This window comes from Lissotriton helveticus, chromosome 2_1 (assembly GCF_964261635.1).
Source record: "Lissotriton helveticus chromosome 2_1, aLisHel1.1, whole genome shotgun sequence".
Classification (NCBI taxonomy): Eukaryota; Metazoa; Chordata; class Amphibia; order Caudata; family Salamandridae; genus Lissotriton; species Lissotriton helveticus.
Genome location: NC_136059.1, coordinates 1,104,531,666 through 1,104,553,468, shown reverse-complemented (window position 1 = coordinate 1,104,553,468; position 21,803 = coordinate 1,104,531,666). Strand labels below are relative to the sequence as shown.

General features: G+C 42.8%; 1 protein-coding gene across 1 annotated transcript in view; it reads right to left on the bottom strand.

The window, feature by feature from the left end:
• Positions 1 to 21,803, bottom strand: part of LOC144820205 (G-protein coupled receptor 54-like) — a 773,746-nt gene that overhangs the window by 341,486 nt on the left and 410,457 nt on the right. Inside the window, exon 2 of the mRNA XM_078677813.1 lies at positions 8,964 to 9,088. Coding sequence (XP_078533939.1) covers positions 8,964 to 9,088 — 125 coding nt within the window. The remainder of the gene's footprint in view (positions 1 to 8,963; positions 9,089 to 21,803) is intronic.

Here is a 21,803-nt window from a genome sequence, read left to right as displayed (position 1 = left end):
TCGCTTCATTGGCTCCCTGTAACTCAGAGGATTAAATTCAAGGTTCTCTGCCTGGCATTTAAAATCCTCAAAGGTATGTCTCCCCAAATTCTGGCGAATCTTTTAATTCCTTATGTCCCTTTGCGGACTCTGAGATCTTTGGGCCAGAACTTGGCAGTGGTTCCACGCTTCAGGCTGAGTAGAACTGGCGGCCGCTCCTTTCGAGTACTGGCAGCGAAGTGGTGGAACCTTCTCCCTTCTGAGACTCGGGCAATTGATGACCTTCTTCAGTTTAGACGCGCTATCAAAACCTTATTGTTTGTCTAAATTTAGGTTCTTCTCTGCGCCAGACTGATGTTGTGTTGTGTTTGCCTTCTCATAGCGCCAGGACGCCCCTTTGCTGGGGCAGCTGTTGCGCTGTACAAATATTAATAACATAACATAACATAAGACACAAACGAAACTCAAATGGGAGGGAGTCATATCGAAACTGACACCACTATGGGACACGAAGGCGCTGGGACACTTGAGACGTACTAAGGGATTCGCCCAGTGGGATAACATTGGGATATCAACGGTGGGTGATATGTGGTCTAGAGAGGGGGTGGTCCCATTCTCACACCTTCAGCAGCACTATGACATGGGCCACACAGAACTGTTTAGATACGTACAAATTAGGCATGCTCTACAAGCGGCTATCCCGCCGGATACCACACTCCCGGAGTCCTCACCGCTTGAGGACTGTTTACTTACGGACTTTATGCAAGAGGGCGCGACCTCCTTGACATACCGAAAACTGCTGAATAACCTGCCCGACCCACTAGGGAAGCTAAGGGAGAGATGGGTGGAGGACATCGGGGATATGGACGAATCCGAATGGAATGCAGCTATAGCATCTCCGCGTGAGGCGGGCTTATCGGCTAGGTTCCGTCTGGTGCAATTAAAAATCCTACATAGGATATATTATACAAGAACTACACTGCACAAACTACAGAGAGCAGATCATCCATACTGTCTTAGGGGGTATGGTGAAGAGGGCACGTCCATACACTTACTTTGGGGATGCACGGGCCTCATGGGTTACTGGCAGCGGGTGCTCCGCACCATCGCGCAAACATTAGAAACCTCACTAACACTGGACCCACGTGTGTGCCTGTTAAATGTGTGGGGACCAAATGACTTATCGTACTGTGGTAGGTTGTGGACTACAATAGGTCTAATGACAGCCAAACGTGACATTGCACAGAAATGGGGGGCGGCGGAGCTCCCCACCTTGACGCAGTGGTGCAGGAATATGGATACACTTATGGTGACAGAGAGGGCGGTGTATAAAGTGAGAGCCAACCCGCGCAAGTGGAATGGGATATGGCAGCCATGGAACACTTACAGGGGGGACATATGCGAACCACTACTGGAGGACGATATTGATAGTTCCGATGATGAGGCGGACGCTGATTGATTGTTTGGGGGTACCGACAGAGACACTTATGGTAAACGACTGCCGTATAAGGTACACGATGAGCGCTGGGGAGGGCCCGGTCGGGAGGGGGATTGGACCCACATATTGCTTAATGGTAGGATGTTTAGTAGGGTGGATTGGACAACGGTGTGCTGAAGAAATGTCGTATGTTTTACTATTGAGTCACAATTTGAGTTTTGTTCACATAAAATACAAAAGCAAGATGATATCACATCCGTGTATAGAATGATTTTAGAAACCCAGTACGTCAGCATATCCGTAGATTACAAGCAGCGGGAAATGAACCGGACGCCTGCATGTGTGAAGTTCATAAGCAAAAGTTAAAGCCGGCCCCAGGGTTGTAGGCGCACGTATGTACTGTGTTGGGAATCTCAATAACGTCTTGCAATAAAAAATAAATTAAAAAAAGAAAGGGGATGGGATCAGGAAGGAGTAAGAGGGGCTTGAGGGGTTAGGGAGGTGTTTAGGGAAGGATGCCACACACCCACACAAGAGTAAGTCAATTGCTTTATTCTGAGGGTGGAGACATCTAACTTACACTTTTTTAATACGTTTACACTAATAGTTTGTGAATATCAAAAGCACTAAAGTTACCGCAAAGAGTAAACTTACTAAAAGGAGTAACTTACCTTTGTGAATCAGGCCCTTAGTGTTGATGGTTTGATGCTGAAACCAGCTACATGGCTGGATTGGTAATATGCTATGTCAAAATGACCTTCCTTAATTAGTTGAGAACATTTCTGTCTATGGTTTTTCCCAGGCGAAGTAGATATGAGCCTAGACATTAAATGGGTAGTTGGGTAGGGTCAAGATTATGCTTTTTGGTTATGAGGGTGATTTGGATGTTCTTCAAGGAAGTTAGGTACATGCTGTGACCTAATGTGACAGGTCATGCTTGAGGTCTTGAAAGATGGGACCATTGTCTGTGATCATTTTTGCTGGGATAGTGCAACAAAAGTACCCTGTGGGCCTTCAGATAACTGATAGATTTATCTAGATCCTTAATTGAGATAAAAGTATGAAATATTTCAATGTATTTAGGTAGTGGGGGCAGTTTGGGCTCTCTTGCAAAAGGCTCCTTCCATTCACAGCACTCATTTGTGGCAGTAGCCATAATACTGGCCAGTAAATTCCTTTTCTCAACAAGAATTTCAACAACTCCCAGAAACATCCTGTGCTTCACCGCATACAAGAGGTTCAGATTTGTTGAAATTCAATGTTGTTTTTTGTCCGATGATGGGAGCAGCATTGTATGTGAGTTCTAAGATAGAACTTACTTCTGTGTGCCTTGTTTTGCACATTACCTGAACCTCATGGTGCAGACCTTTCTAAAAATAAATGCAGGAATTGGCAGCCACCTAATAAGTACAGTTTATGTTGCTTAACAGTTGACATGAGAATTTGACTGAACATATTAGTTCACTTTCTTGAACCTACCAATTTGTTAATCTTAATATCCATTTGAATTGTGAACTAAATGGGAACGTGAACAATCAGTCTCGATTTCCGTCTTTGACATTGTTTAACTCACCAAACAAAATCAGTATGTGTACACACCATTTGTATTAGTTGACAAATATATTGTACACACCATTTGTACTAGTTGACAAATATATCAGTCAGGAAAATTGTTACAAAAAACAGTGAGTTGTGTTTTGTGCTTTTTATTGCTTTTTTAAGGCTCAAATATCTTATTACATCTGAAAATATTCTCAAAGGCAAGTCATTATTCCAAAATGTTGTTGTAGAAGTGGCACTAGGGTAGATAACTGGGCAAATAAATATTTGTGTCAGAAATTGCCTAATGTGGTCGAAAGTCCAAGGAAGTTCGATGAGGGTAGTCACATGTTATATTATGTAGAGCCTCTCAGTTTCTATGCCACAGTGTAGTCTAGGATATTGCAAGCTTTTTGGGACAGAAACCCGAGCCATTTTTTATGCACCTTAAGGTGCCCTGCTGGGATTAATTAGGTTACAGTAACTGTACCATGCATCGTTGCAGGAGAATCAGAAATCTTGCAAAGGTGAAGATTGCCTTACATTGTATGTACCTAGCGCAAGAGCCCTGTCTGTATACGAAGTCTGGAGGAATACGTATGAGGCACGTGAGAAGCGTGGCTCAGTGGTTAGAGGCGGCAGACCCGGAAGCTGAGATCGACCGTGGACCAGGGTTCGATTCCCCGTCTCGGGCTCAAAAATTCCACAGACTCGACAATTCTCGCTCCGGTGCCTACTCGAATCACGGGGTCACACTCTGCAACTCTGGGCAATAGCTTGCTTAATCTCCACTATGGCCCCTCGCGGCGGGATGCCTGGCTTTCACCTTGTGGACACCCTGCCGGGGTTTCTCACAGGGGAATACCAGGACGGGTTCCCTAAGCAAGCGCCAGGATGCCCTTTGGGTGACAGGTTTGCGCTATATAAGTACACCTACATTTACATTTACATTTACATCGTTCTTGCACCACGCAACATGGTCCAAGAGCGACGCAACTCAAAAATGAAAATTATGAAGCCATGCAAGGCAACCTTGCATGGCCCTAAGTAGCTTCATAAATGTCGAGTAAATTAACAGCGCAAATTGCAGCATTGCCTTACCCTCCACCAGGTAGGTGTTCAATGGGCATTGTGTGGTTTTTCCCACCCATGGTTTTTGTCGCATTTCCAGATTTACCAGAAGTGGTAAACCTGGGAATACGCCAAAAAGATGAGCCTCCCCAGGTGAGGCGTAACAAGGAGAAATATTTTCGTTTCTCCTTGTTACTTTCTCTTTATAAGTGTGCTGCATTTTTCAGCACTCATAGAAAGATGAATTTGCCTCTAAGGGTTGCCTTTGTGAAGGAAGGTGCACCTTCCTTCACAAAAACAATCCTGCATGCAACACAGGCACCCCTGCACCATGCTGTGCAGGTGTAAAGGTAGGAATGTGGCGTATGCTTTAAACTCCAGCACATTCCTGCCCTTTCCCTGCCACGCAGTGCAGCACAGAAAGGTGGCAGCTGCGCTCCGCTGCACTGCATGACAAATCTAATTAAAATGCCCCTAGATGTGCCCCGCGTAAAGCTGAGAAGGGAGCATAACAAACACTTTCCACTGTATGTCGCAATCCTCCCAGCAACAGCGACAGTTTATAGAACACCCTTTGGTGACCCAGAGATTGCAGTCTTTGACACTGAACCTACTGCAATTGTTGGAATAGTGATACTGAGCATATCACTGCCTGAGGAAGATCTCAACATATTCCCATGTTGAAGTCCAAGGGTGTGAAATTCCCTTGTGCATTCAGTGTTACAGAAGGGACCTTGTCTCTCCATGTGCACAGGAAACTATTGCAAGGGACACCTGTCTTGTGTCCAGCACAGCCTTTTGTTGTAATGCTTTTCCTATCTCAATTCTGCAACCTACACCATATAGATTTCAGTCTTATTGTAGCCAGTCTCCCGATATTGGGAGGCTTTAAACTAGATTCTTTCTGATACACCGGATTTGCAGAAATGAAAATCAAAGTTAGGGAAACTAACCTAGACAGAGAGAGAATGATGCACAAATATTAGAACAGAAGATGAAAATGATAATCAGATGCATTACAGATGCCTCAAAATGGATAAAACCGGAATACACTTGAGGGAATAGTGAAAATGTATAGAGATCTGAAATACATTTAAAATCAAATGATTTTAGAACGTTGGGAAAAGGTATAGGACTAGAAATGACACACCATCTCATCATAGAATTACACCAGACCAAGTGAAAATATCAAGGAATACATCTCCAGATAATGCGCATTTCCTTTCATTTGTTCATAATTTGCTGAGCCAAATTTTGCCACCATTAAGTTCAAACTGTGCTGTAGTAAGAAGGTTAGTATCCGTGTGACTCCACTGGTGCTATTAAGAAGTGCATAATGTAACTCAAGATTGAAGATATAATAAACTCTAATTGTATCCCTAGAGAATAACTCCTAAAGGACAGTCTCAAAAAAGATTATAATGGCCCACATGCAGCTATCAATTTTGATAAATTAAGTGTTTTACTAAAATTGCACCGAACCAACAGTACAAAACAAGAACATTACCAGCGGCTCAAAAAAGAGCAGATAAATACTGTATCTGCTAACCCAATAAAAAGGCTTGTTTATCTCGTACTTCATTTTCTGTTCTGGACTAATTCTTCTGTAAAAGGACATTTGTAGAACACCACCATCTTTTGCGTGATGTACTCCCAGACCTTTGCCCTTTCTGCTTTTCTGGCGTTAGAACTCAGTGCACTTTACCCCAGCTAAAATGCCTGTGCTCCGCCTTTACACATGGTTGAATTTTCTTATTCCTAATTCGCCCATTTAAAGCTTAAAAGTGCCTAGTATAAGGGGTAGAGAGTATACCCGGGACATGGAAGTTAAATGCCACTAGAGGACTGCAGCACCCATTGTGCTATCCGCTACAGTGGCAGGCAAACTTAGCTTCAGGCCAACTATGCGTAGCCTGATGGATGTAGTGGAACCCTTTTTGAAAGGCAAATCCTTCCTTTCAATAATAATGCTACCTTTATATACTCCTTTCAACCCACAAGGGAGGTGTATAGCATTTATAAACAGGACATGTAGCAATTTCAAGGTAAAGTATCCTTACAGTGACTAACACCCAAAAGCTATTTTCACTGTAGGAAGGATCTGGTTGGCCCACAGAACACAATTGGAATCAGTATTAAATACTACTTCTGCTAATTGGGGGTTGGAACCAATTAGAAATATGATTACACCACTCTTTTTAAAATGTATAAAAGCTCAACCTAATAGTGGCATTGAATGTTTAATAAATATTAAAGAAAAGTAATTTTTCAATAAATTACCTTTTCCCAGCATGAATCTCCTGTGGGCTATTCTGCATTAGTTTCCCAACAGTAGTCCAGTGGGCGATTAGGCCAGATAAGATGTGAAAACTGCTCCCAGAGCAACGACAAAGGCTTGTGGGTTTGGATATGTTTTGTCTTCCCTTGGCAGGAAGACCAGCTGAAGTGTACTTAGGAACTTAATTTGATTCAAAGGACCCCACTGTGACAAGCAAATTGTAGGTGCTACCAGAAAAAATCCTAGCTTTTGTCTTTCTAGTTCATCTGACAGGCAATAAACCCAGAAGAAGGAAATCTGCCCCAGAACTGGTTTGAAGTGACCTAAAGAAGGGTACTGGTCATTACCCTGACCACCCCCCTGCAAGAGCAGACAGGCTCTACACAAGGGGAGACGGGGTTTCTCATCTTGGCTTTCAGGAGTGAGAGGGGATGTGGGATGGTTTGCAGTAGGGTAAACAGGAACTGCTGCATAAGGGGACATGGTAACCCCAGGGAACTTCAACACCATTGGTTAGGGAGGGCGGGGGAGTCACCCCCGCCCACTGGCTAGTGTCAGGCTTAAATGTTGGATATCTAGGCACCCCCCTCAGTTGACTTTCTGGATCTGCCGAAGAACAGAAGAGGACTGGAACTGCTGTCTGTAAACCGCAGAGGAACCTGAATGATTGTCTCTGCTCTCTCTTGAGTGTTGGACAAAAAAGTAGATGCCAAGGGTAGCAGCCGTCCCTTGTGGATACAGGGCTACAAAGAACTGCAAGACACATGTGCCCTGAAGATCTAGCTGACCAGTAGCAACTGTACCTGAACAGGATTGTGCAGGCGGTCTCTGCTGGTGTGAATCTTGAACCCCAAGTGCTATTCTTGAGATCCTGGGACCCTTGACTGTGTATGGGATTTAGAAAATATTTAGGCTTCCAGACCTCCTGAGAACCAAAGCAAACTACCCAAGTCTATCTGGCCAAGACAGAACCTCACTGGGCTAAGAAATCAGAGCATCTTCACAGCAGCAAATCCTGTTCAGCAGACCCTTGGTGAGAAGGTATCCGGCCTCATGGAATTCAGTTTCTGATACAACTGTAGTCTTTCTGTGCTGAAGGATTCTGAGTGCCAAAAGGTGTCAAAATCCAAAGGTAAAAAAATGTGACCAGACAAAGCACTAAAAGTGTCCCATCTGCAAGAGCACTTTCCTGTGTGTGAAATTTTAACTACCCCCACTCAGGAGTTTTGGCACCAAAACCAACAGCTTTAGAGGTCCCTCACCCAAATCTTATTGAACTACGCAAAAACTTCCTCAGATACAGTCTGCTGCCTTGCCCCACTGAATGACTTCCAGAAAAAAGACTAAGGGTTTCATTTAGAAAGAATTTGCATAGGGCAGAAGCGCAAATCTTTTTGCTGCACTGCCCTCGCCAATTAAAGGGCAGAAATACACGGTATTTACAAGATTGGTGCGTCCTTGTCTTTTCTGCCTGCGTCTGTGCCATCGCACAATTTGGTGCCTAGCACCAATGCAAGCATCCTTGCACCATGGTGCCTGGGTGTCTGAGTTGTTACTAGGATTGTTTTTTTTGGGGGGGAGCGGACACCTTCCTGCACAAAAACAATCCGTGGAGGTTTTTTCCTCTTTCTATATGTGCTGCAAAATGCAGCACATATAGAAAGAGGGAAAAAACATGGATAAATAAATATATTTCCCCTCACCTGGGTAGGCATACAGTTTTGACGCATTCTCAGGTTTACTGGTCCTTTTAAATCTTGGAATTTGTCAAAACCCATGGGTGTTGCGTGGGAACACTGCAATGCCCATGGAACACCCTCCTGACACAATGTAAGGCTACAATCAGTGGAGGACCTATGGCCTCCGGGGGCGGACCCTGAGCTTTCTGTCCGGTGCAGGTAAGAGCGAGAGGGGGGTGGTGGTGGTTTACTGACATCCTGCTCACCTACACCACACCAAAAAGAGGGTCGCCTGGGGCGGACGGCTCCCCAATCTACACCACTGGTTACACCATATCTACAAGGCCATGAAAAGACACTCAAAGTGGCTTTGTGTAGCCTCGTAAATATGGGTCTGCACTCTGCACTGCCAGAGGGTCACGAAAAAGTGATGCCCTGGTGGAGCAAGAGGATTGTAAATTAGTCCCAATGTAAAATCTCTGGAAAGGCCAAACCTGGTTAGTATATTGACTGGGGCTCCATTGCGTTCAACCTCAAATCGTACCTAGGTTCTGGCCTACTGCTACAATTGACTACCATTGATGCTTTGCTATTTTTGGTGCTGGTTTTACTTAAAAACTTTAAAAATTCATATTATTTTTTCCATTTTGTTGTTTTGGTATCATTTTATTTATTACATTTTACTCACTTTTACTGATTCCGTCTATCAAATGTATTGCTTGGTGTTTATACTTTATTACTGTTTTGGTACTGCATAAATACTTTACACGTTGCCCTAAGGTAAGCGTATCTGCTATTTGCCATGGCTGTGGGGGAGTTGAGCTCAAAGTAAATTGTGATGTTTCCTTGAGGTGGGCAACCACCCACTCCAAATAATGTTCCATTTTCTTTCAAGATTGCTCTCAAACATCACATCAGTAACTGCATATTGTGAGTCATTAACCTATCAAAAGTAGTTTTATTCACATTAAACACATACCTGTTGAAGATAGTTGACAAATCTGCACATGAAGTCTCCAAACACCCAGCTTGGCAATGGGTATAAAGTGGCAGTGAAGGGCACACAGCAAACTAAGAAGATAATGTCTGTGGTGGCGAGGTTAGCTGTGAACGGAAGAGTGCAGCAGATTAGATAGGTGTAAACAAAATCTGGCACTAAATAGTAAAACACTCAACACATAAGGCTTTGTAAGCTGTAAATGTACTGGGATGGGCTTGGAGGGGGCAGGTCCGGGGATGGGCTTGGGCATTCAGCCCATTATACACACCAGCCATGAGTATGCTTCTGAGGGCTGAGGCAATGCTATGTGCTAAACACTGCTCGTGAGGCTCTCACCCACCCCCCCCGAAACATCCCTTGCTGCCAGTGATTAGGTTAAAAAATCCTCCCCGTCACATGGACATCCACTGTGAGCTGCCTCAATTCAGGAGGAGAAAACCCATTCTAAGCAGGAGTTTCTAGCTCACATTATCATCCACTGTGTAACATTAACTCTTCACCAGGAGACCATGTGAACAGGGCTGATATAGCGTGAAAGATGGTGACACTGCCTAAGGTGGCATGTCTGTACGCTATAAATGGCCAAAGCAGTTTATAAGAATATTGGTACAAAGTCTGACATTAACTCGAGAACAAATGATAGAAAGGGCAACTCTGAGAGCCAAGCCATACAGCAAGTGCAGCCATGATGTTATTGTATCCTCAGTCAGGTTTAAAGAGGCACTCGACCAACAGTTTGGAAGAAATGAAGTGGGAGAGGCTCTTAGTAAAGATAAAATACTTAAGGCCATGCGATTGTTCTACCAGACAGTCCACATTTAGCCATATGTAACATAACTCCCCTAAGGAGAGAAGGCTTTTCCCCGACACAATATTAGGCCACGTTCGAAAACAGAGAGTAAACTCTTCGAACTGTTACTTTGATGCTGATTTGCAGGACACACTGGCAATATTTGTGCTGAGTATTTAATGGACTAAATATCATCTTCAAAAATATTTTTTTCTAGATATTGTTTACAAAATTATTCCCTGGTGCCGTTTAGGCATCCTAGCACAAACGCATGCCACCTTACACCATGGTGAAAGGGTCCTGTGTTGTTAGCAGGATTGCTTTGTGCAGAAAGGAAACCATTTCTGTACAAAAACAATCCTAAGAGGCATTTTCCTCTTTTTATGTGTGCTGCAGAATGCAGCACACATTGAAAGAAGAAAAACAAGATGAAATAAAGATATAACTCCTTGTTACGCCGCATCAAATAAGGCATAAGGATTTGGCGCTTCCCTAGGCGTACATGGTTTTGCAAATCTGGGGCAGCGTCAAAATCCATTTGTGTTGCTTGGGAAAACCCAACGCAACACCTATGGAATGCCTCCTGAACGCAGAGTACGGCAAAAAGCTGCCTTGCCTTAATCCATATCTATGAAGCCATCCAAAGTAAAGCGTAGTGGCTTAGCATGGCTCCATAGATATGAATTTGCAATTTGCGCTGCTAGAGTGTCACAAAAAGTAACGCTCAGCAGCGCAAGGGGCTTGTGAATAAGTCCCAAAGGTTCTGTCAACAAAGATTTTAAAGACTGCAGCCACCTTCTGTAGGTAAGGTTGACATTTGACTGTTTTGGAAATACCCTTTGAGCAACTTAATAACTTTGCCCCTTTTTTTCCAATGTATGCTAGTAATGAGAACTAAGTTAAAACTTAATACCTTGAACATGCTAAATTTAGCATTGATTGCAATTGACCGACCCCATACCCTGGTGCTCCCAACTCTCAATCCTCTGACATACACTCTTAACCACGCTATCGCAACTGATGGTGCACCCACATACAGGACGTAGCATATGTAGCCATCAAAAATGCAGAACAACTTATGCAAAGCATTCACCACAAACCGTCTCATACACAAACATACACACAGACGTAATAGTGGGCATCTAAGGCAACACATAAAAAACATAATGTTAGGAATGGGATATCTGGTTGTCTGAGTCTGCAATCTGTACAAGCAGGAACCACCTCTCTAGTCAGGGTAAGCTAGATACATACTGAAAGATACTGTGCTTACCCTCTGGTAGCTTTGCAGTGAGGCTTATCTAGAGAGGCAATCTGTACGGTATTTGCACAACACACACACAATAACAAAATGAAAACACAACAAAAAAACTCCACACAGGGTTAGAAAAATAGATTATATTTTTATGAGTAAAGCAAGATCAAAATGGCAAAACCAAATAAGTAGGACCGGAGTTATGAATTTTTAAAGATTAAATCAAAATCTTATGCTTAGAGTCAAATAGTGCTTAGAGGTTAACCCCTTCTCCGCTCATGACGAGCTCAGCTCGTCATGAGTTGTGCCGCTCGCATGCTCATGACGAGCTGAGCTCGTCATGTAACGCGCCTTTTTAAAAAAAGCCGCGCAGCGCAAAAAAAGCCGCCGCACGCATGCGGTTAATAGAGGTCGCGCCAGACCAGGGTAAATTCAAAGTTCAGGCACAATGGAGGGTAGGCCGGCCACAGTACACACAGGTCCTGCTGGAAAAGTACCTTGAATGGAGCAAGAGTCGACATTGAAGACTCGATGCATCAGTTCTGATCCATGTAGGCGATGAGGGCTTCTCCGACGTACGACTCTACGGTGCAGGCACTGTGTCGTCTTCGTGCCACACTATCTATTGTCATTGAGCCGAGCAGTCCATTGAAGCAATGGATTGACTCCAGTGTAGTTGTTGAAGGGCAATGAGTCAGTTCCGATAGGTGCAAAGCCGTCACTGCATCGATTTTGATGGTTCTGGACAACAAAAATAACCTTTCAAGGGCCCAGGACTGGATTGGCATCACTTGGCCCGGCAAGACTCACAGATGGCAGAATCCAGGTGCTGTTGCAGAGTTAAAGGATGTCTTTGATATCCCTGAGACTTCAGAACAGGGCGCAAGCCAGCAAGACAGCAAGCCCTTGAAGTCACTCTGCATTCAAGTGAGATGGGTCCAGTCCTTGTCCTCAGCAGGGCACAGATAAGCAGGCAGCACAGCAAAGCAGAAATCGGTTGTTCCAGAGCAGCAGACAAGCAGAGTGGCAGAGTCGTTCACAGGTCCAGACGTGTACAGTCTTGATAGGATTGGATACCCAATACTTATACCCAATTGTGCCTTTGAAGTGGGGGGTGACTTCAAAAAAGGGTCTTTGAAGTACCCACAGGTCGTTTCCTCCTAACCCTGGCTCCAGACAATCAGTAGGGGGTAATCAGTCATTTGTGTGGTAAACAGCACACTGCCTATTCAATCAATCAATCAATCAATCAATCAAAGCATTTATAGAGCGCGCTACTCACCCGGAGAGTCTCAAGGCGCTGGGGGAAGGAGGGGTCCTATTCAGGTGTAAGTGTCAGCTCCCCCATCTCTTCCTGCCCAGGAAAAGCTCTCAGAATACAGATGAATTCAGATGAGTGCTCAGACACATCTAATCTTCCTGTGCTTGCGGCTGTCTAGAGGGAATGCAGCTGTCACATTACTCAGATGTGTAGTAAAGAGTATTTATCACTACCATTCCAATTTTATAAAACATGATGCAGCTACTCCTTTCTAATCAGGAATTACAGCAAAAAAGTGAATTAAGGATTTCTCAATGCTGACCTATAAGAAGAGTAGGCCTCACAGTAGTTAAAAACAAATTTGAGTGATTGTCACTACAAGGACATGCAAAACATAACATTACATGCCCTACCTTTCCTTATACAAGACCCATCTCTATGGGCGACCTAGAGCTTACCTTAGTGGTGACTTATGTGTAATAAAAGGGGAGTTTAAGGCTTAGCAAGTAGTTTTAAATGTCAAGTCAAAGTGGTGGAAAACTGCACACACAGGCCTTGCATAGGCAGGCTACTTTTCAAGCCATAAAATGGCAGCAAGGTTAATTAGCACTGCACTACCCAGACTTTTCACAGTGTATTACAGCATGTGTATTGTCCCCCTCAATTTACCAGCTGCCACGCAACCACAAATTAAGTACAATTTAAACAAAGCGATCAGAGGCAACACAAAATGGTATAACAATGAGTCAAAAGTCAATAATCAGTTATTCCCAGATGTTCTTAGTTGCACGTTGCAATTATTTTTATTTCTTGTAACTAAGAAAATCTGGGAAGAACTGATTACTGTCTTGTTAGACCTGGTACCATTGGTGTGGGTCTCCCTTCCATTTTTTGCAGTTGCCTCTTATGTTTTTGCTGGTTTTAGATGCTTTTGGGCACTGTGCCACTGCTTTTCAGTGTCACAGAGCAAGTGCTCTCTATGGTAAATTGATGCATGGATTAGTGACTCCATGATTGGCCTGTTTGGTTTACTTGTCAGTACAGTACATAGTACAGTGCACTGCATGTGCCCAGGGCTGGTAAATCAAATGCTGCTGGTGGGCTTGCAGCACTGATTGTGCCACCCACTGGAGCAGCTTGTAAAGTGTATCTCAGGCCTGCCATTACAGAGCCTGTGTGCAGTCTGATACTGCCATGTTGACTTGGCAAGTGCACCCACTTCCCAGTCCCTAAACCTTCCCTTTTTTACATATTAGACACCCCTAATGTAGGCCCAAGGGCAGGGTGCATTGTAGGTAAAAGGTAGGACATGCTCTGATCTGTGTGGCATGTCCTGATAGTGAATTACAGCCATTTTCGAATTTCGCTATTGCAAGGCTAACTGTTCCCCATAGGCCAGAACGGGAAGTTTGATTATAACATCTTATAATCCTAACTGACTGAGGGAACATGGTAGAAATAAGGGTTTAGTATGCCAGAATGATAAAATACATCAATTAGTGAAGTTGGTTTTAACATTCCGTGTTTGAAAATACCACTTTTAAAAAGTAGGTATTTTCTTGCCTAACTATTAATGGAGCAAGGTTTCATACGTAACAAAACTTGCTTGTATTCAGCCCTCTCGAAATAACATGTAATGTGTTAACCAACATGTCTGTCTTCATTAATAACTGCATTTCACAACATTTCTAGTATCTAGGGGAAGATTGCTTATGTGGTTTTACTAACAGTAACCCGAATGCATTAAAATGGCCGCCTAAAACTCGGGAACTCTACTGCCCATATGGGGAGAGCGCTGAGAAACCTCCAACGGTGGCATTGAATTTGTGCCAAAGACTGTCTTGCTTGAAATGTTCCTGGGAAGATGCCCATTTGACCCCACAAGAGGAAGACAACTTACCAAATTATTTTGACATTGTATATTTAATAAAATAATATTGTTGGGTGGAATAGAAGTGCATGGGAAAATAAAACTATTGGCTGGAACATTGATCAAATACATTGAGTGAAAATGATTTCATACTGGTATGGTGTGATGACCTCTCCTCGCCTTTCTAACCAATCAAATGAAGGGAAAGCGCACATTTGCAACACTGGGGGTGGTACATTGCACTGGAAAATAGTATAACTAAGGTAGGCTTAGTCAGTTAGTTTGTCCGACTTGTCACAGACCTGTCACTGACCCAATGTATGCTGAGGGAGAATCAAGAGCAGAGTGCTAGTCAAGCACTCTGTCAAAAGAATCGGAAGTTTACTGAGGGAGAAGATTCAATGACCCAGTCGGGGTCCGAGTGTTAGCCGCAGAGAGGGGTGTGACGCTGGCATTGCACTTAGCTGAGGATACCCGCCCTGACCTGTACCTGTCCTGTCCTGTTGGCACCTGATTAGTCAGGAGCCCTTTCTCTTGACCCAGCCTGTGGCAGGGTTGGACCTCACACCATTCTGGGTAAATATAATCTGGGTGGGTATGTCCTTGTACCGTTTCCCTTTCTCACCCTTCCCAGGTACCAAAGTCTAAAATCTTCTTTAAAGTCTTGCAGAACTATTGCTTTAATAATTATTTTAAAGTCTATAGTTTCACTATTGGGGCTGTTAACTCACAAAATATTGCATAGGTAAAGTGTTTAAACTTTCCCTGAGTCTGTGGTTATTTCATGAAGGTAAATATTAAGAATCTTCCTATTATTCTAAATCTCTTTTTCGATCTTTAGGACTTAAGAATACAGGTGACAAGGATTTGGTAAGTCATGGTGTACAGGTAAAAGTCCTAAAAGTGAATAAAATCTGATAGGCAGGAAGTTAAGCAGGATTACCGGTTCAAGGTGTCAATGTTTATGGGCCCAGGTGAGTATGATGAATTGAGCTCGAAATCCCGCACGTCATCAGTATTTCTTTGGTAGCAGAGTAGTGGTTCGGGTTTAGTTAAGATAGGTAGTTAGTTGTGTATTGGTTTATATTGATTTTATATTGATTTATGTATTAACTAAAACTTGTTTGTATTGTTATGTGTTGTCTGGAAGTCCCCGGGGATATTGAATAGCGGGTGGTAAATGGAAGCCGCACTGCAGTGAGGTTACTGGCCTGATGAACTAAGTGCGTAAAGTTAGGTAGAACTTGGAGCACTGGTTAGGGATTATTTTCTTGTGTAAAAGTGAGAGTGACTGTTAGCAAAAGAGTTCGCTGGTGAAACTTTAGTCTTATATCACCTAGAAAGGGTAAGTCTGTAAGAGTAACAGGTTCCTTTTTGCTTGCGTGAAGAGTAAGCGGAAGAGGTTTTACTCATAGTGTGTGAATGGTAAACGGAAGGGTTTTACTCACTGTGAGAGAAATTGTCTTTTCTTTGAATTTAGTCAATCAGGCATGGTAGCAAACGTTTCTATGTTGTTAATTAATTAAACGTGCGTTTAAATTGAAAAGAAAATTGAGTAGTTGAATTACCTTGTAAAAGAGGCAACCAGTTGCAGGTGTTGCACTGACGTCCATTGAGCCGCACTGGGATTGGTTGATACAGCTGGTGTGTAGTCGTGAGAAAATTGTAAAGGAGGGGTGAGTGCAGAGAGCGAAATCACGTCACGAAAAAAGCAGCGTAAGCATTAGTTCGCTGGTTTTGCAAAACAATTGTTGGTTGGTCACTGAAAATAAGAGACGCGCTGGTATTGGAAAAAAGGTAGTGAAGTAAACAATTGATTAAACAGCAATAAGTGAAAATCTTAGTGTCAATACACAGAGGAAATTATATGTGGCATTTACATCCAGCAGTTCCAGGAAATCTTCCAGATAGACAATATTTACGGCTTGCCTGAGAACAAAGTATTAGAGGAAGACCGCATATCATGTATGGTTTAAAAAGAAAAATTTCATTTTTGAAGAAAATAAAGAATTATTTCAAGAAAGATAAACCCATAAAAATGAGAGAAGGTATTATTATTCCATCACCGAAAACGCCTGCATCATACATGATGACAGAAAGGGGTTACCACACTTATGTATGGTTAGAGAACTGGATAGAGTACACGATAAATGATGGTATATTGGCATTTCCATAATATGGTACCTTTAATGGTAGGATTTTGCCCAATTTGTGAACTCGCATGAATGAATTCGACTCCAGGCCAAGATTAACACAGTATGAAGCTTTAGAAGAGTGGGAGACTGAGGCTTTTGAACGAGACAGATCCCGGTGTGACAGGAACCTATATATATTTTACCCTAGATTTCCTAAAGAGACAAGAGATAAGCAGATGAAACAGTGGAGACAGTCTATGTTAGTGGAAGGATTATATCCTGTATTTACCACCGAAGAACCATCCGGAAGCAAAAGTACAGAGAAGATGAGAAATCTAATGACTAGTAGTGGTGATTCAGAAGATGATTATCTTGAGGATTTATTAATTAAAAATCCACCACCTTATCAGGAAAAAACAAATAGAATAACTCCCTGTGATCGGTTTTTAAAACCACATTTGGTTCCTCAGATTGTACCTGAGACTAGTATAGAAAAAGTGTTACAAGAAAAGGAGAGAGAAGCAATAAATAAACAGCGTAGTGAATTAATTCAGAAAATAACTCAATTGAATACAAGTCCTGAAGCACTAACGATACCAGTAACTATAGGTCCCGTTGTTCCCTTATATGGAGATAAACAAACTAGTCCTAATATTCTCGTTCTGACTACACCCATAGTACAACCCAGAAAAGAAAATATATTAATTGATGACCAAGCAAGTGAGTGCGAATCAGTAATTTCATTAATGGATTTGCCTACAAGAGAACCAATAAGTGATTCATTTAGAAAAGTTAATCCTGGATGCTCAAAAGAGGTACAGATTGAAATGTCCAAGGGAACGAAAAATGCCACTGTAGTAACCCCCGAAGAAATAGAAAGATGGTCCTGAGACATAGAAAAGCCAAAATCTCAGCCAAAAGTATTAGACATCTTCAAATTAAGAGTGGAACTATAAGAAATGATAGTTGGAAATGTAGGATTAGAGAGACTAAATACCTTCAGTGAAGAGGAATTGTTATTCATATGTAGAAGCATCACTCGAAATACCAAAATATTCCATGAGAAATTAATGAATTTGGCTTCAGATATGGGAATTGACATAGGTAAATCTAAAGGATTGCAGAAACCTTACAAAGCTGAATTTTCTGACAAATAATTTAGAGAACATGAATGTGTCAGGAAGAAAATTTCAGATAAAGGAATTATCGTCATTGTTACAAAAATGGGGAGACTTAGACAGATGGAAGGCAAGACGGACAAAGAAAAAAGAAGAAGCTCAGGCAAATCGAACAACATTTGAATACTTAATGAAAGAAACATAAAAGGATAGACTACATACTAATAACAGGCCTACACACACATCTAACAGAACACACTGACATTGCACCTAGATTACTCTCAGACCACTCATGCATCAGCCTACAGCTGAGCGGGTGCCACAGCAAAGACATTCCCCGTAGGTGGAGGTTTAATAGCGTCGTCCTGCCAGAACAAGAAACCAAAAACCAAAATAGAGGAGGCCATAAAGGAGTACCTTACGCATAACGGCACACAAGGCAATTGATGTCCAAGCAAGTGAGTGCGAATCAGTAATTTCATTAATGGATTTGCCTACAAGAGAACCAATAAGTGATTCATTTAGAAAAGTTACTCCTGGATGCTCAAAAGAGGTACAGATTGAAATGTCCACGGGAACGAAAAATGCCACTGTAGTAACCCCCGAAGAAATAGAAAGATGGTCCTGAGACATAGAAAAGCCAAAATCTCAGACAAAAGTATTAGACATCTTCAAATTAAGAGTGGAACTATAAGAAATGATAGTTGGAAATGTAGGATTAGAGAGACTAAATACCTTCAGTGAAGAGGAATTGTTATTCATATGTAGAAGCATCACTCGAAATACCAAAATATTCCATGAAAAATTAATGAATTTGGCTTCAGATATGGGAATTGACATCGGTAAATCTAAAGTATTGCAGAAACCTTACAAAGCTGAATTTTCTGACAAATAATTTAGAGAACATGAATGTGTCAGGAAGAAAATTTCAGATAAAGGAATTATCGTCATTGTTACAAAAATGGGGAGACTTAGACAGATGGAAGGCAAGACGGACAAAGAAAATGGAAGAAGCTCAGGCAAATCGAACAACATTTGAATACTTAATGAAAGAAACATAAAAGGATAGACTACATACTAATAACAGGCCTACACACACATCTAACAGAACACACTGACATTGCACCTAGATTACTCTCAGACCACTCGTGCATCAGCCTACAGCTGAGCGGGTGCCACAACAAAGACATTCCCCGTAGGTGGAGGTTTAATAGCGATGTCCTGCCACAACAAGAAAACAAAACCAAAATAGAGGAGGCCATAAAGGAGTACCTTACGCATAACGACACACAAGGCACTGATCTCAAGATTTTATGGGATGCACTTAAGGCGACAGTCAGAGGCACAATAATAGGAATAAAGGCCAAAATCAACAAAAACGCTAACCAACAACTGACCCAACTCAAACAGGAAATCAAAAGACTGGAGATTGTCCATGCCAGAGTCACACAGAACACTAGCACCCTAACAGAGCTCACTAAGAAAAAATACGAGTACAACAAAATATTGAGCGAGAGGGCGGGCTGTGGGTGAACAAGTATAAGGCCATTAATCTCTGTGAAGCTAATAGAGTGGGGAATCTCCTAGCCTCCTACCTAAAATACAAACAAAGACAATTCACCATCTCTTCAATCACCGACTCACACAACAACACGCACAAAAGACATAAAGAAATCCTACGAAGATTTCAAGAGTTCTATCAAGATCTCTGCAAAAATGATCAGGCCTTAGACCAGGAAGGGTTTGTAAAATACCTAGACAGACTAGACCTCCCAAAGATAACGAATGAAGAAGCTCAGAAACTAGGACAGGAAATAAGCCCGGCAGAGATAGAGATGGTGGTCAAGCTCCTAAAAGATAACAAAGCACCTGGGCCAGACGGGTACATGGCCACTTTCTACAAAACTTTCCTAACGCACCTGAAATCCACAATTAAAAAGTTGTTCAACCACTGTGCGGAGGAGGGATTCGTTTCCCAATCCATGTCGGAGGCAAACATAATTGTAATCCCAGAGGAAGGCAAGGACGTACTACTGCCCAAAAAACTACTGACCCATATCTTTAATCAATGTGGATTGCAAAATATACGCTAAAATCCTGGCCTCAAGACTAAATACTGTACTACCAAGAATAATAAGCAACTCACAGGTAGGGTTCCTAAAGACTCGTATGTCACACGACAACACCAGACTCCTATGCCACATACTAGAACGCACCTCCAAAATAAACGAGCCAGCAGTAGCTATCACACTAGATGCCGGGAAAGCTTTCAACAGGGTATCTTGGGACATCCTGGAACAATGCATGCGGGCATTTAACCTTGGGGACACATACACACGGAAGGTAATGGCACTGTACGGGGACCCCAGAGCACGCATTGTAGTTAATGGGTCGGTCTCGGATCCCTTCGCTCTACAATGCGGAACGAGACAGGACTGCCCCTTGTCCCCCTCGTTATTCTTGCTGGCCTTGGAGCCACTGATTAGGGATATCAAGGCTAACGAGGAAGTAAGGGGGATCAGCATCAACGAGGTGGAAGTCAAACTAGCCAAGTATGCGGACGACATCCTCAGAGTGACAGAACAACTCACAACCTCCATCGCGGCCCTCATGGAAACCATAGGAACATATTCAAATCACTCAGGGTATAAACTTAACAAGGACAAGTCTGAGTGCAAACCCATCAACATCCATACCACTAAGGACACATTGGTGGGATCAGGATTGGCATGGCAAACGGGATTCATCAAAAACCTAGGGGTACACTTCGGCAACGACCTCAAATCTACACTAGACCAAAATGAGAAGCTACAGTTAGACAAAGACACTTCTAGAGTCCTGGTCCCCCAAATGTATAACATGGTGGTGTAGAATAGAAACAGTCAAGATGATGATCACCCCAATGATTAACTACCTGCTGAGCCTGCTTCCACTCCTACTCACTGACTACTTCCACCGCAAGATGGTCAAGATGATTAATACATTTCTATGGCAGGGCAAAAGAGCAAGAATAAGCTTAAAATAATTAAGACTAGACAAAAGACTGGGCGGATTAAACCTAGCAGACTACAGAACCTTCCAAACTCCATTCCTAGCAAAACAATGTGCCTACTGGTTGTTACCCCTTCAGGGATATACGCCGGTATGACTATTAATTGAGCGAGCCATCCTAAACAACCTAGATCCACTGGTACTTCTAACAGCCAATAAACACACACACGCTTCCAACCCAATATTCAAAAACACAAAAATGGCCCTTCTGATAATAGACAAGAAAAGGGAGTACAGTGTAAAGAATTCGAAATGGGAATACTTGTGGCAAACACCAAGATTAAGTTTAGGGGCAAACCCCTATCCATAGAGACATGGAAGACGATAGGAATCTCCTACCAAGCCCAGCTAGAAGAGGGGGGCAGCCCCGTCACATTCACCACGCTAAAAGGGAAACATAGACTACCAGACATCAAGCTATACAACTTCCTAAAAATCAGAACAACCCTGACAAAAGCAAAGTTAGCACAACACAATCCGTCAATTATACAATACATGTCGAAACTCAACAGAATAGGCCATCAAGTATCACATCTTTACAAGGTCCTAGCGCCACCAAAATTAATGATAAACCAACGGCATACTGGGCAAAATAACTTGCCACCACACTTAGCGAGCGTGAACTGAATCTCCTCTGGGCCTCCACCTCATGGAACAAAATCTCCCCAGTACTGGCTCAGACAAAATTCTGGCCACTACACAAAAGTTACTGGACCCCAGCTCGCCTAGCGGCACTGGGCCTCAGGGAAAACAACCTGTGCTAGAACTGCGACAATGAAAAGGGGGACCTAGCACACCTCATCTTCTACTGGCCAAAAATTAAAGGGTTCTGGGAGAACATATTCACTTTCATAAAAAAAGCGCTGGGGTGCACACTAAAACCAGAGTTCTCTATCCTTGCCACCGCGTTGATGACCGCAGAGCTTGATTCACTGCACGACAGGGAGCTGTTAGATTTCCTTCTGACAGCAGTAGTGAAAATGGTACTTTTCAAATGGAAGGATGCCTCAACTGGGTGACGTACCTCAGAGGCGCAGACGTACCGCCCTGTGGAACTCACCCTGGAGACCAGCAACCAGGGGAATGTGGGCATCACTGGACGAGTACCTGGACCCCTATGAACCCCCGTGAACCCAGCTGGAGACGGGCGCTTGCCCAAAAAGCACATCCCCAAAGGCCCAGAACAAAGCCACGAATTAAATGATCTTCTTGTATAATATCTCCTCCTTTCTCTCTTTTTTCTCTCTTTTATTCTCTTTCTCTTCCCTTTTAATCCACTCTTATTCTTATAGCAAGACAGTGGAAACTTACCTGTATCCTTGACAAGGACAGCCAGTTT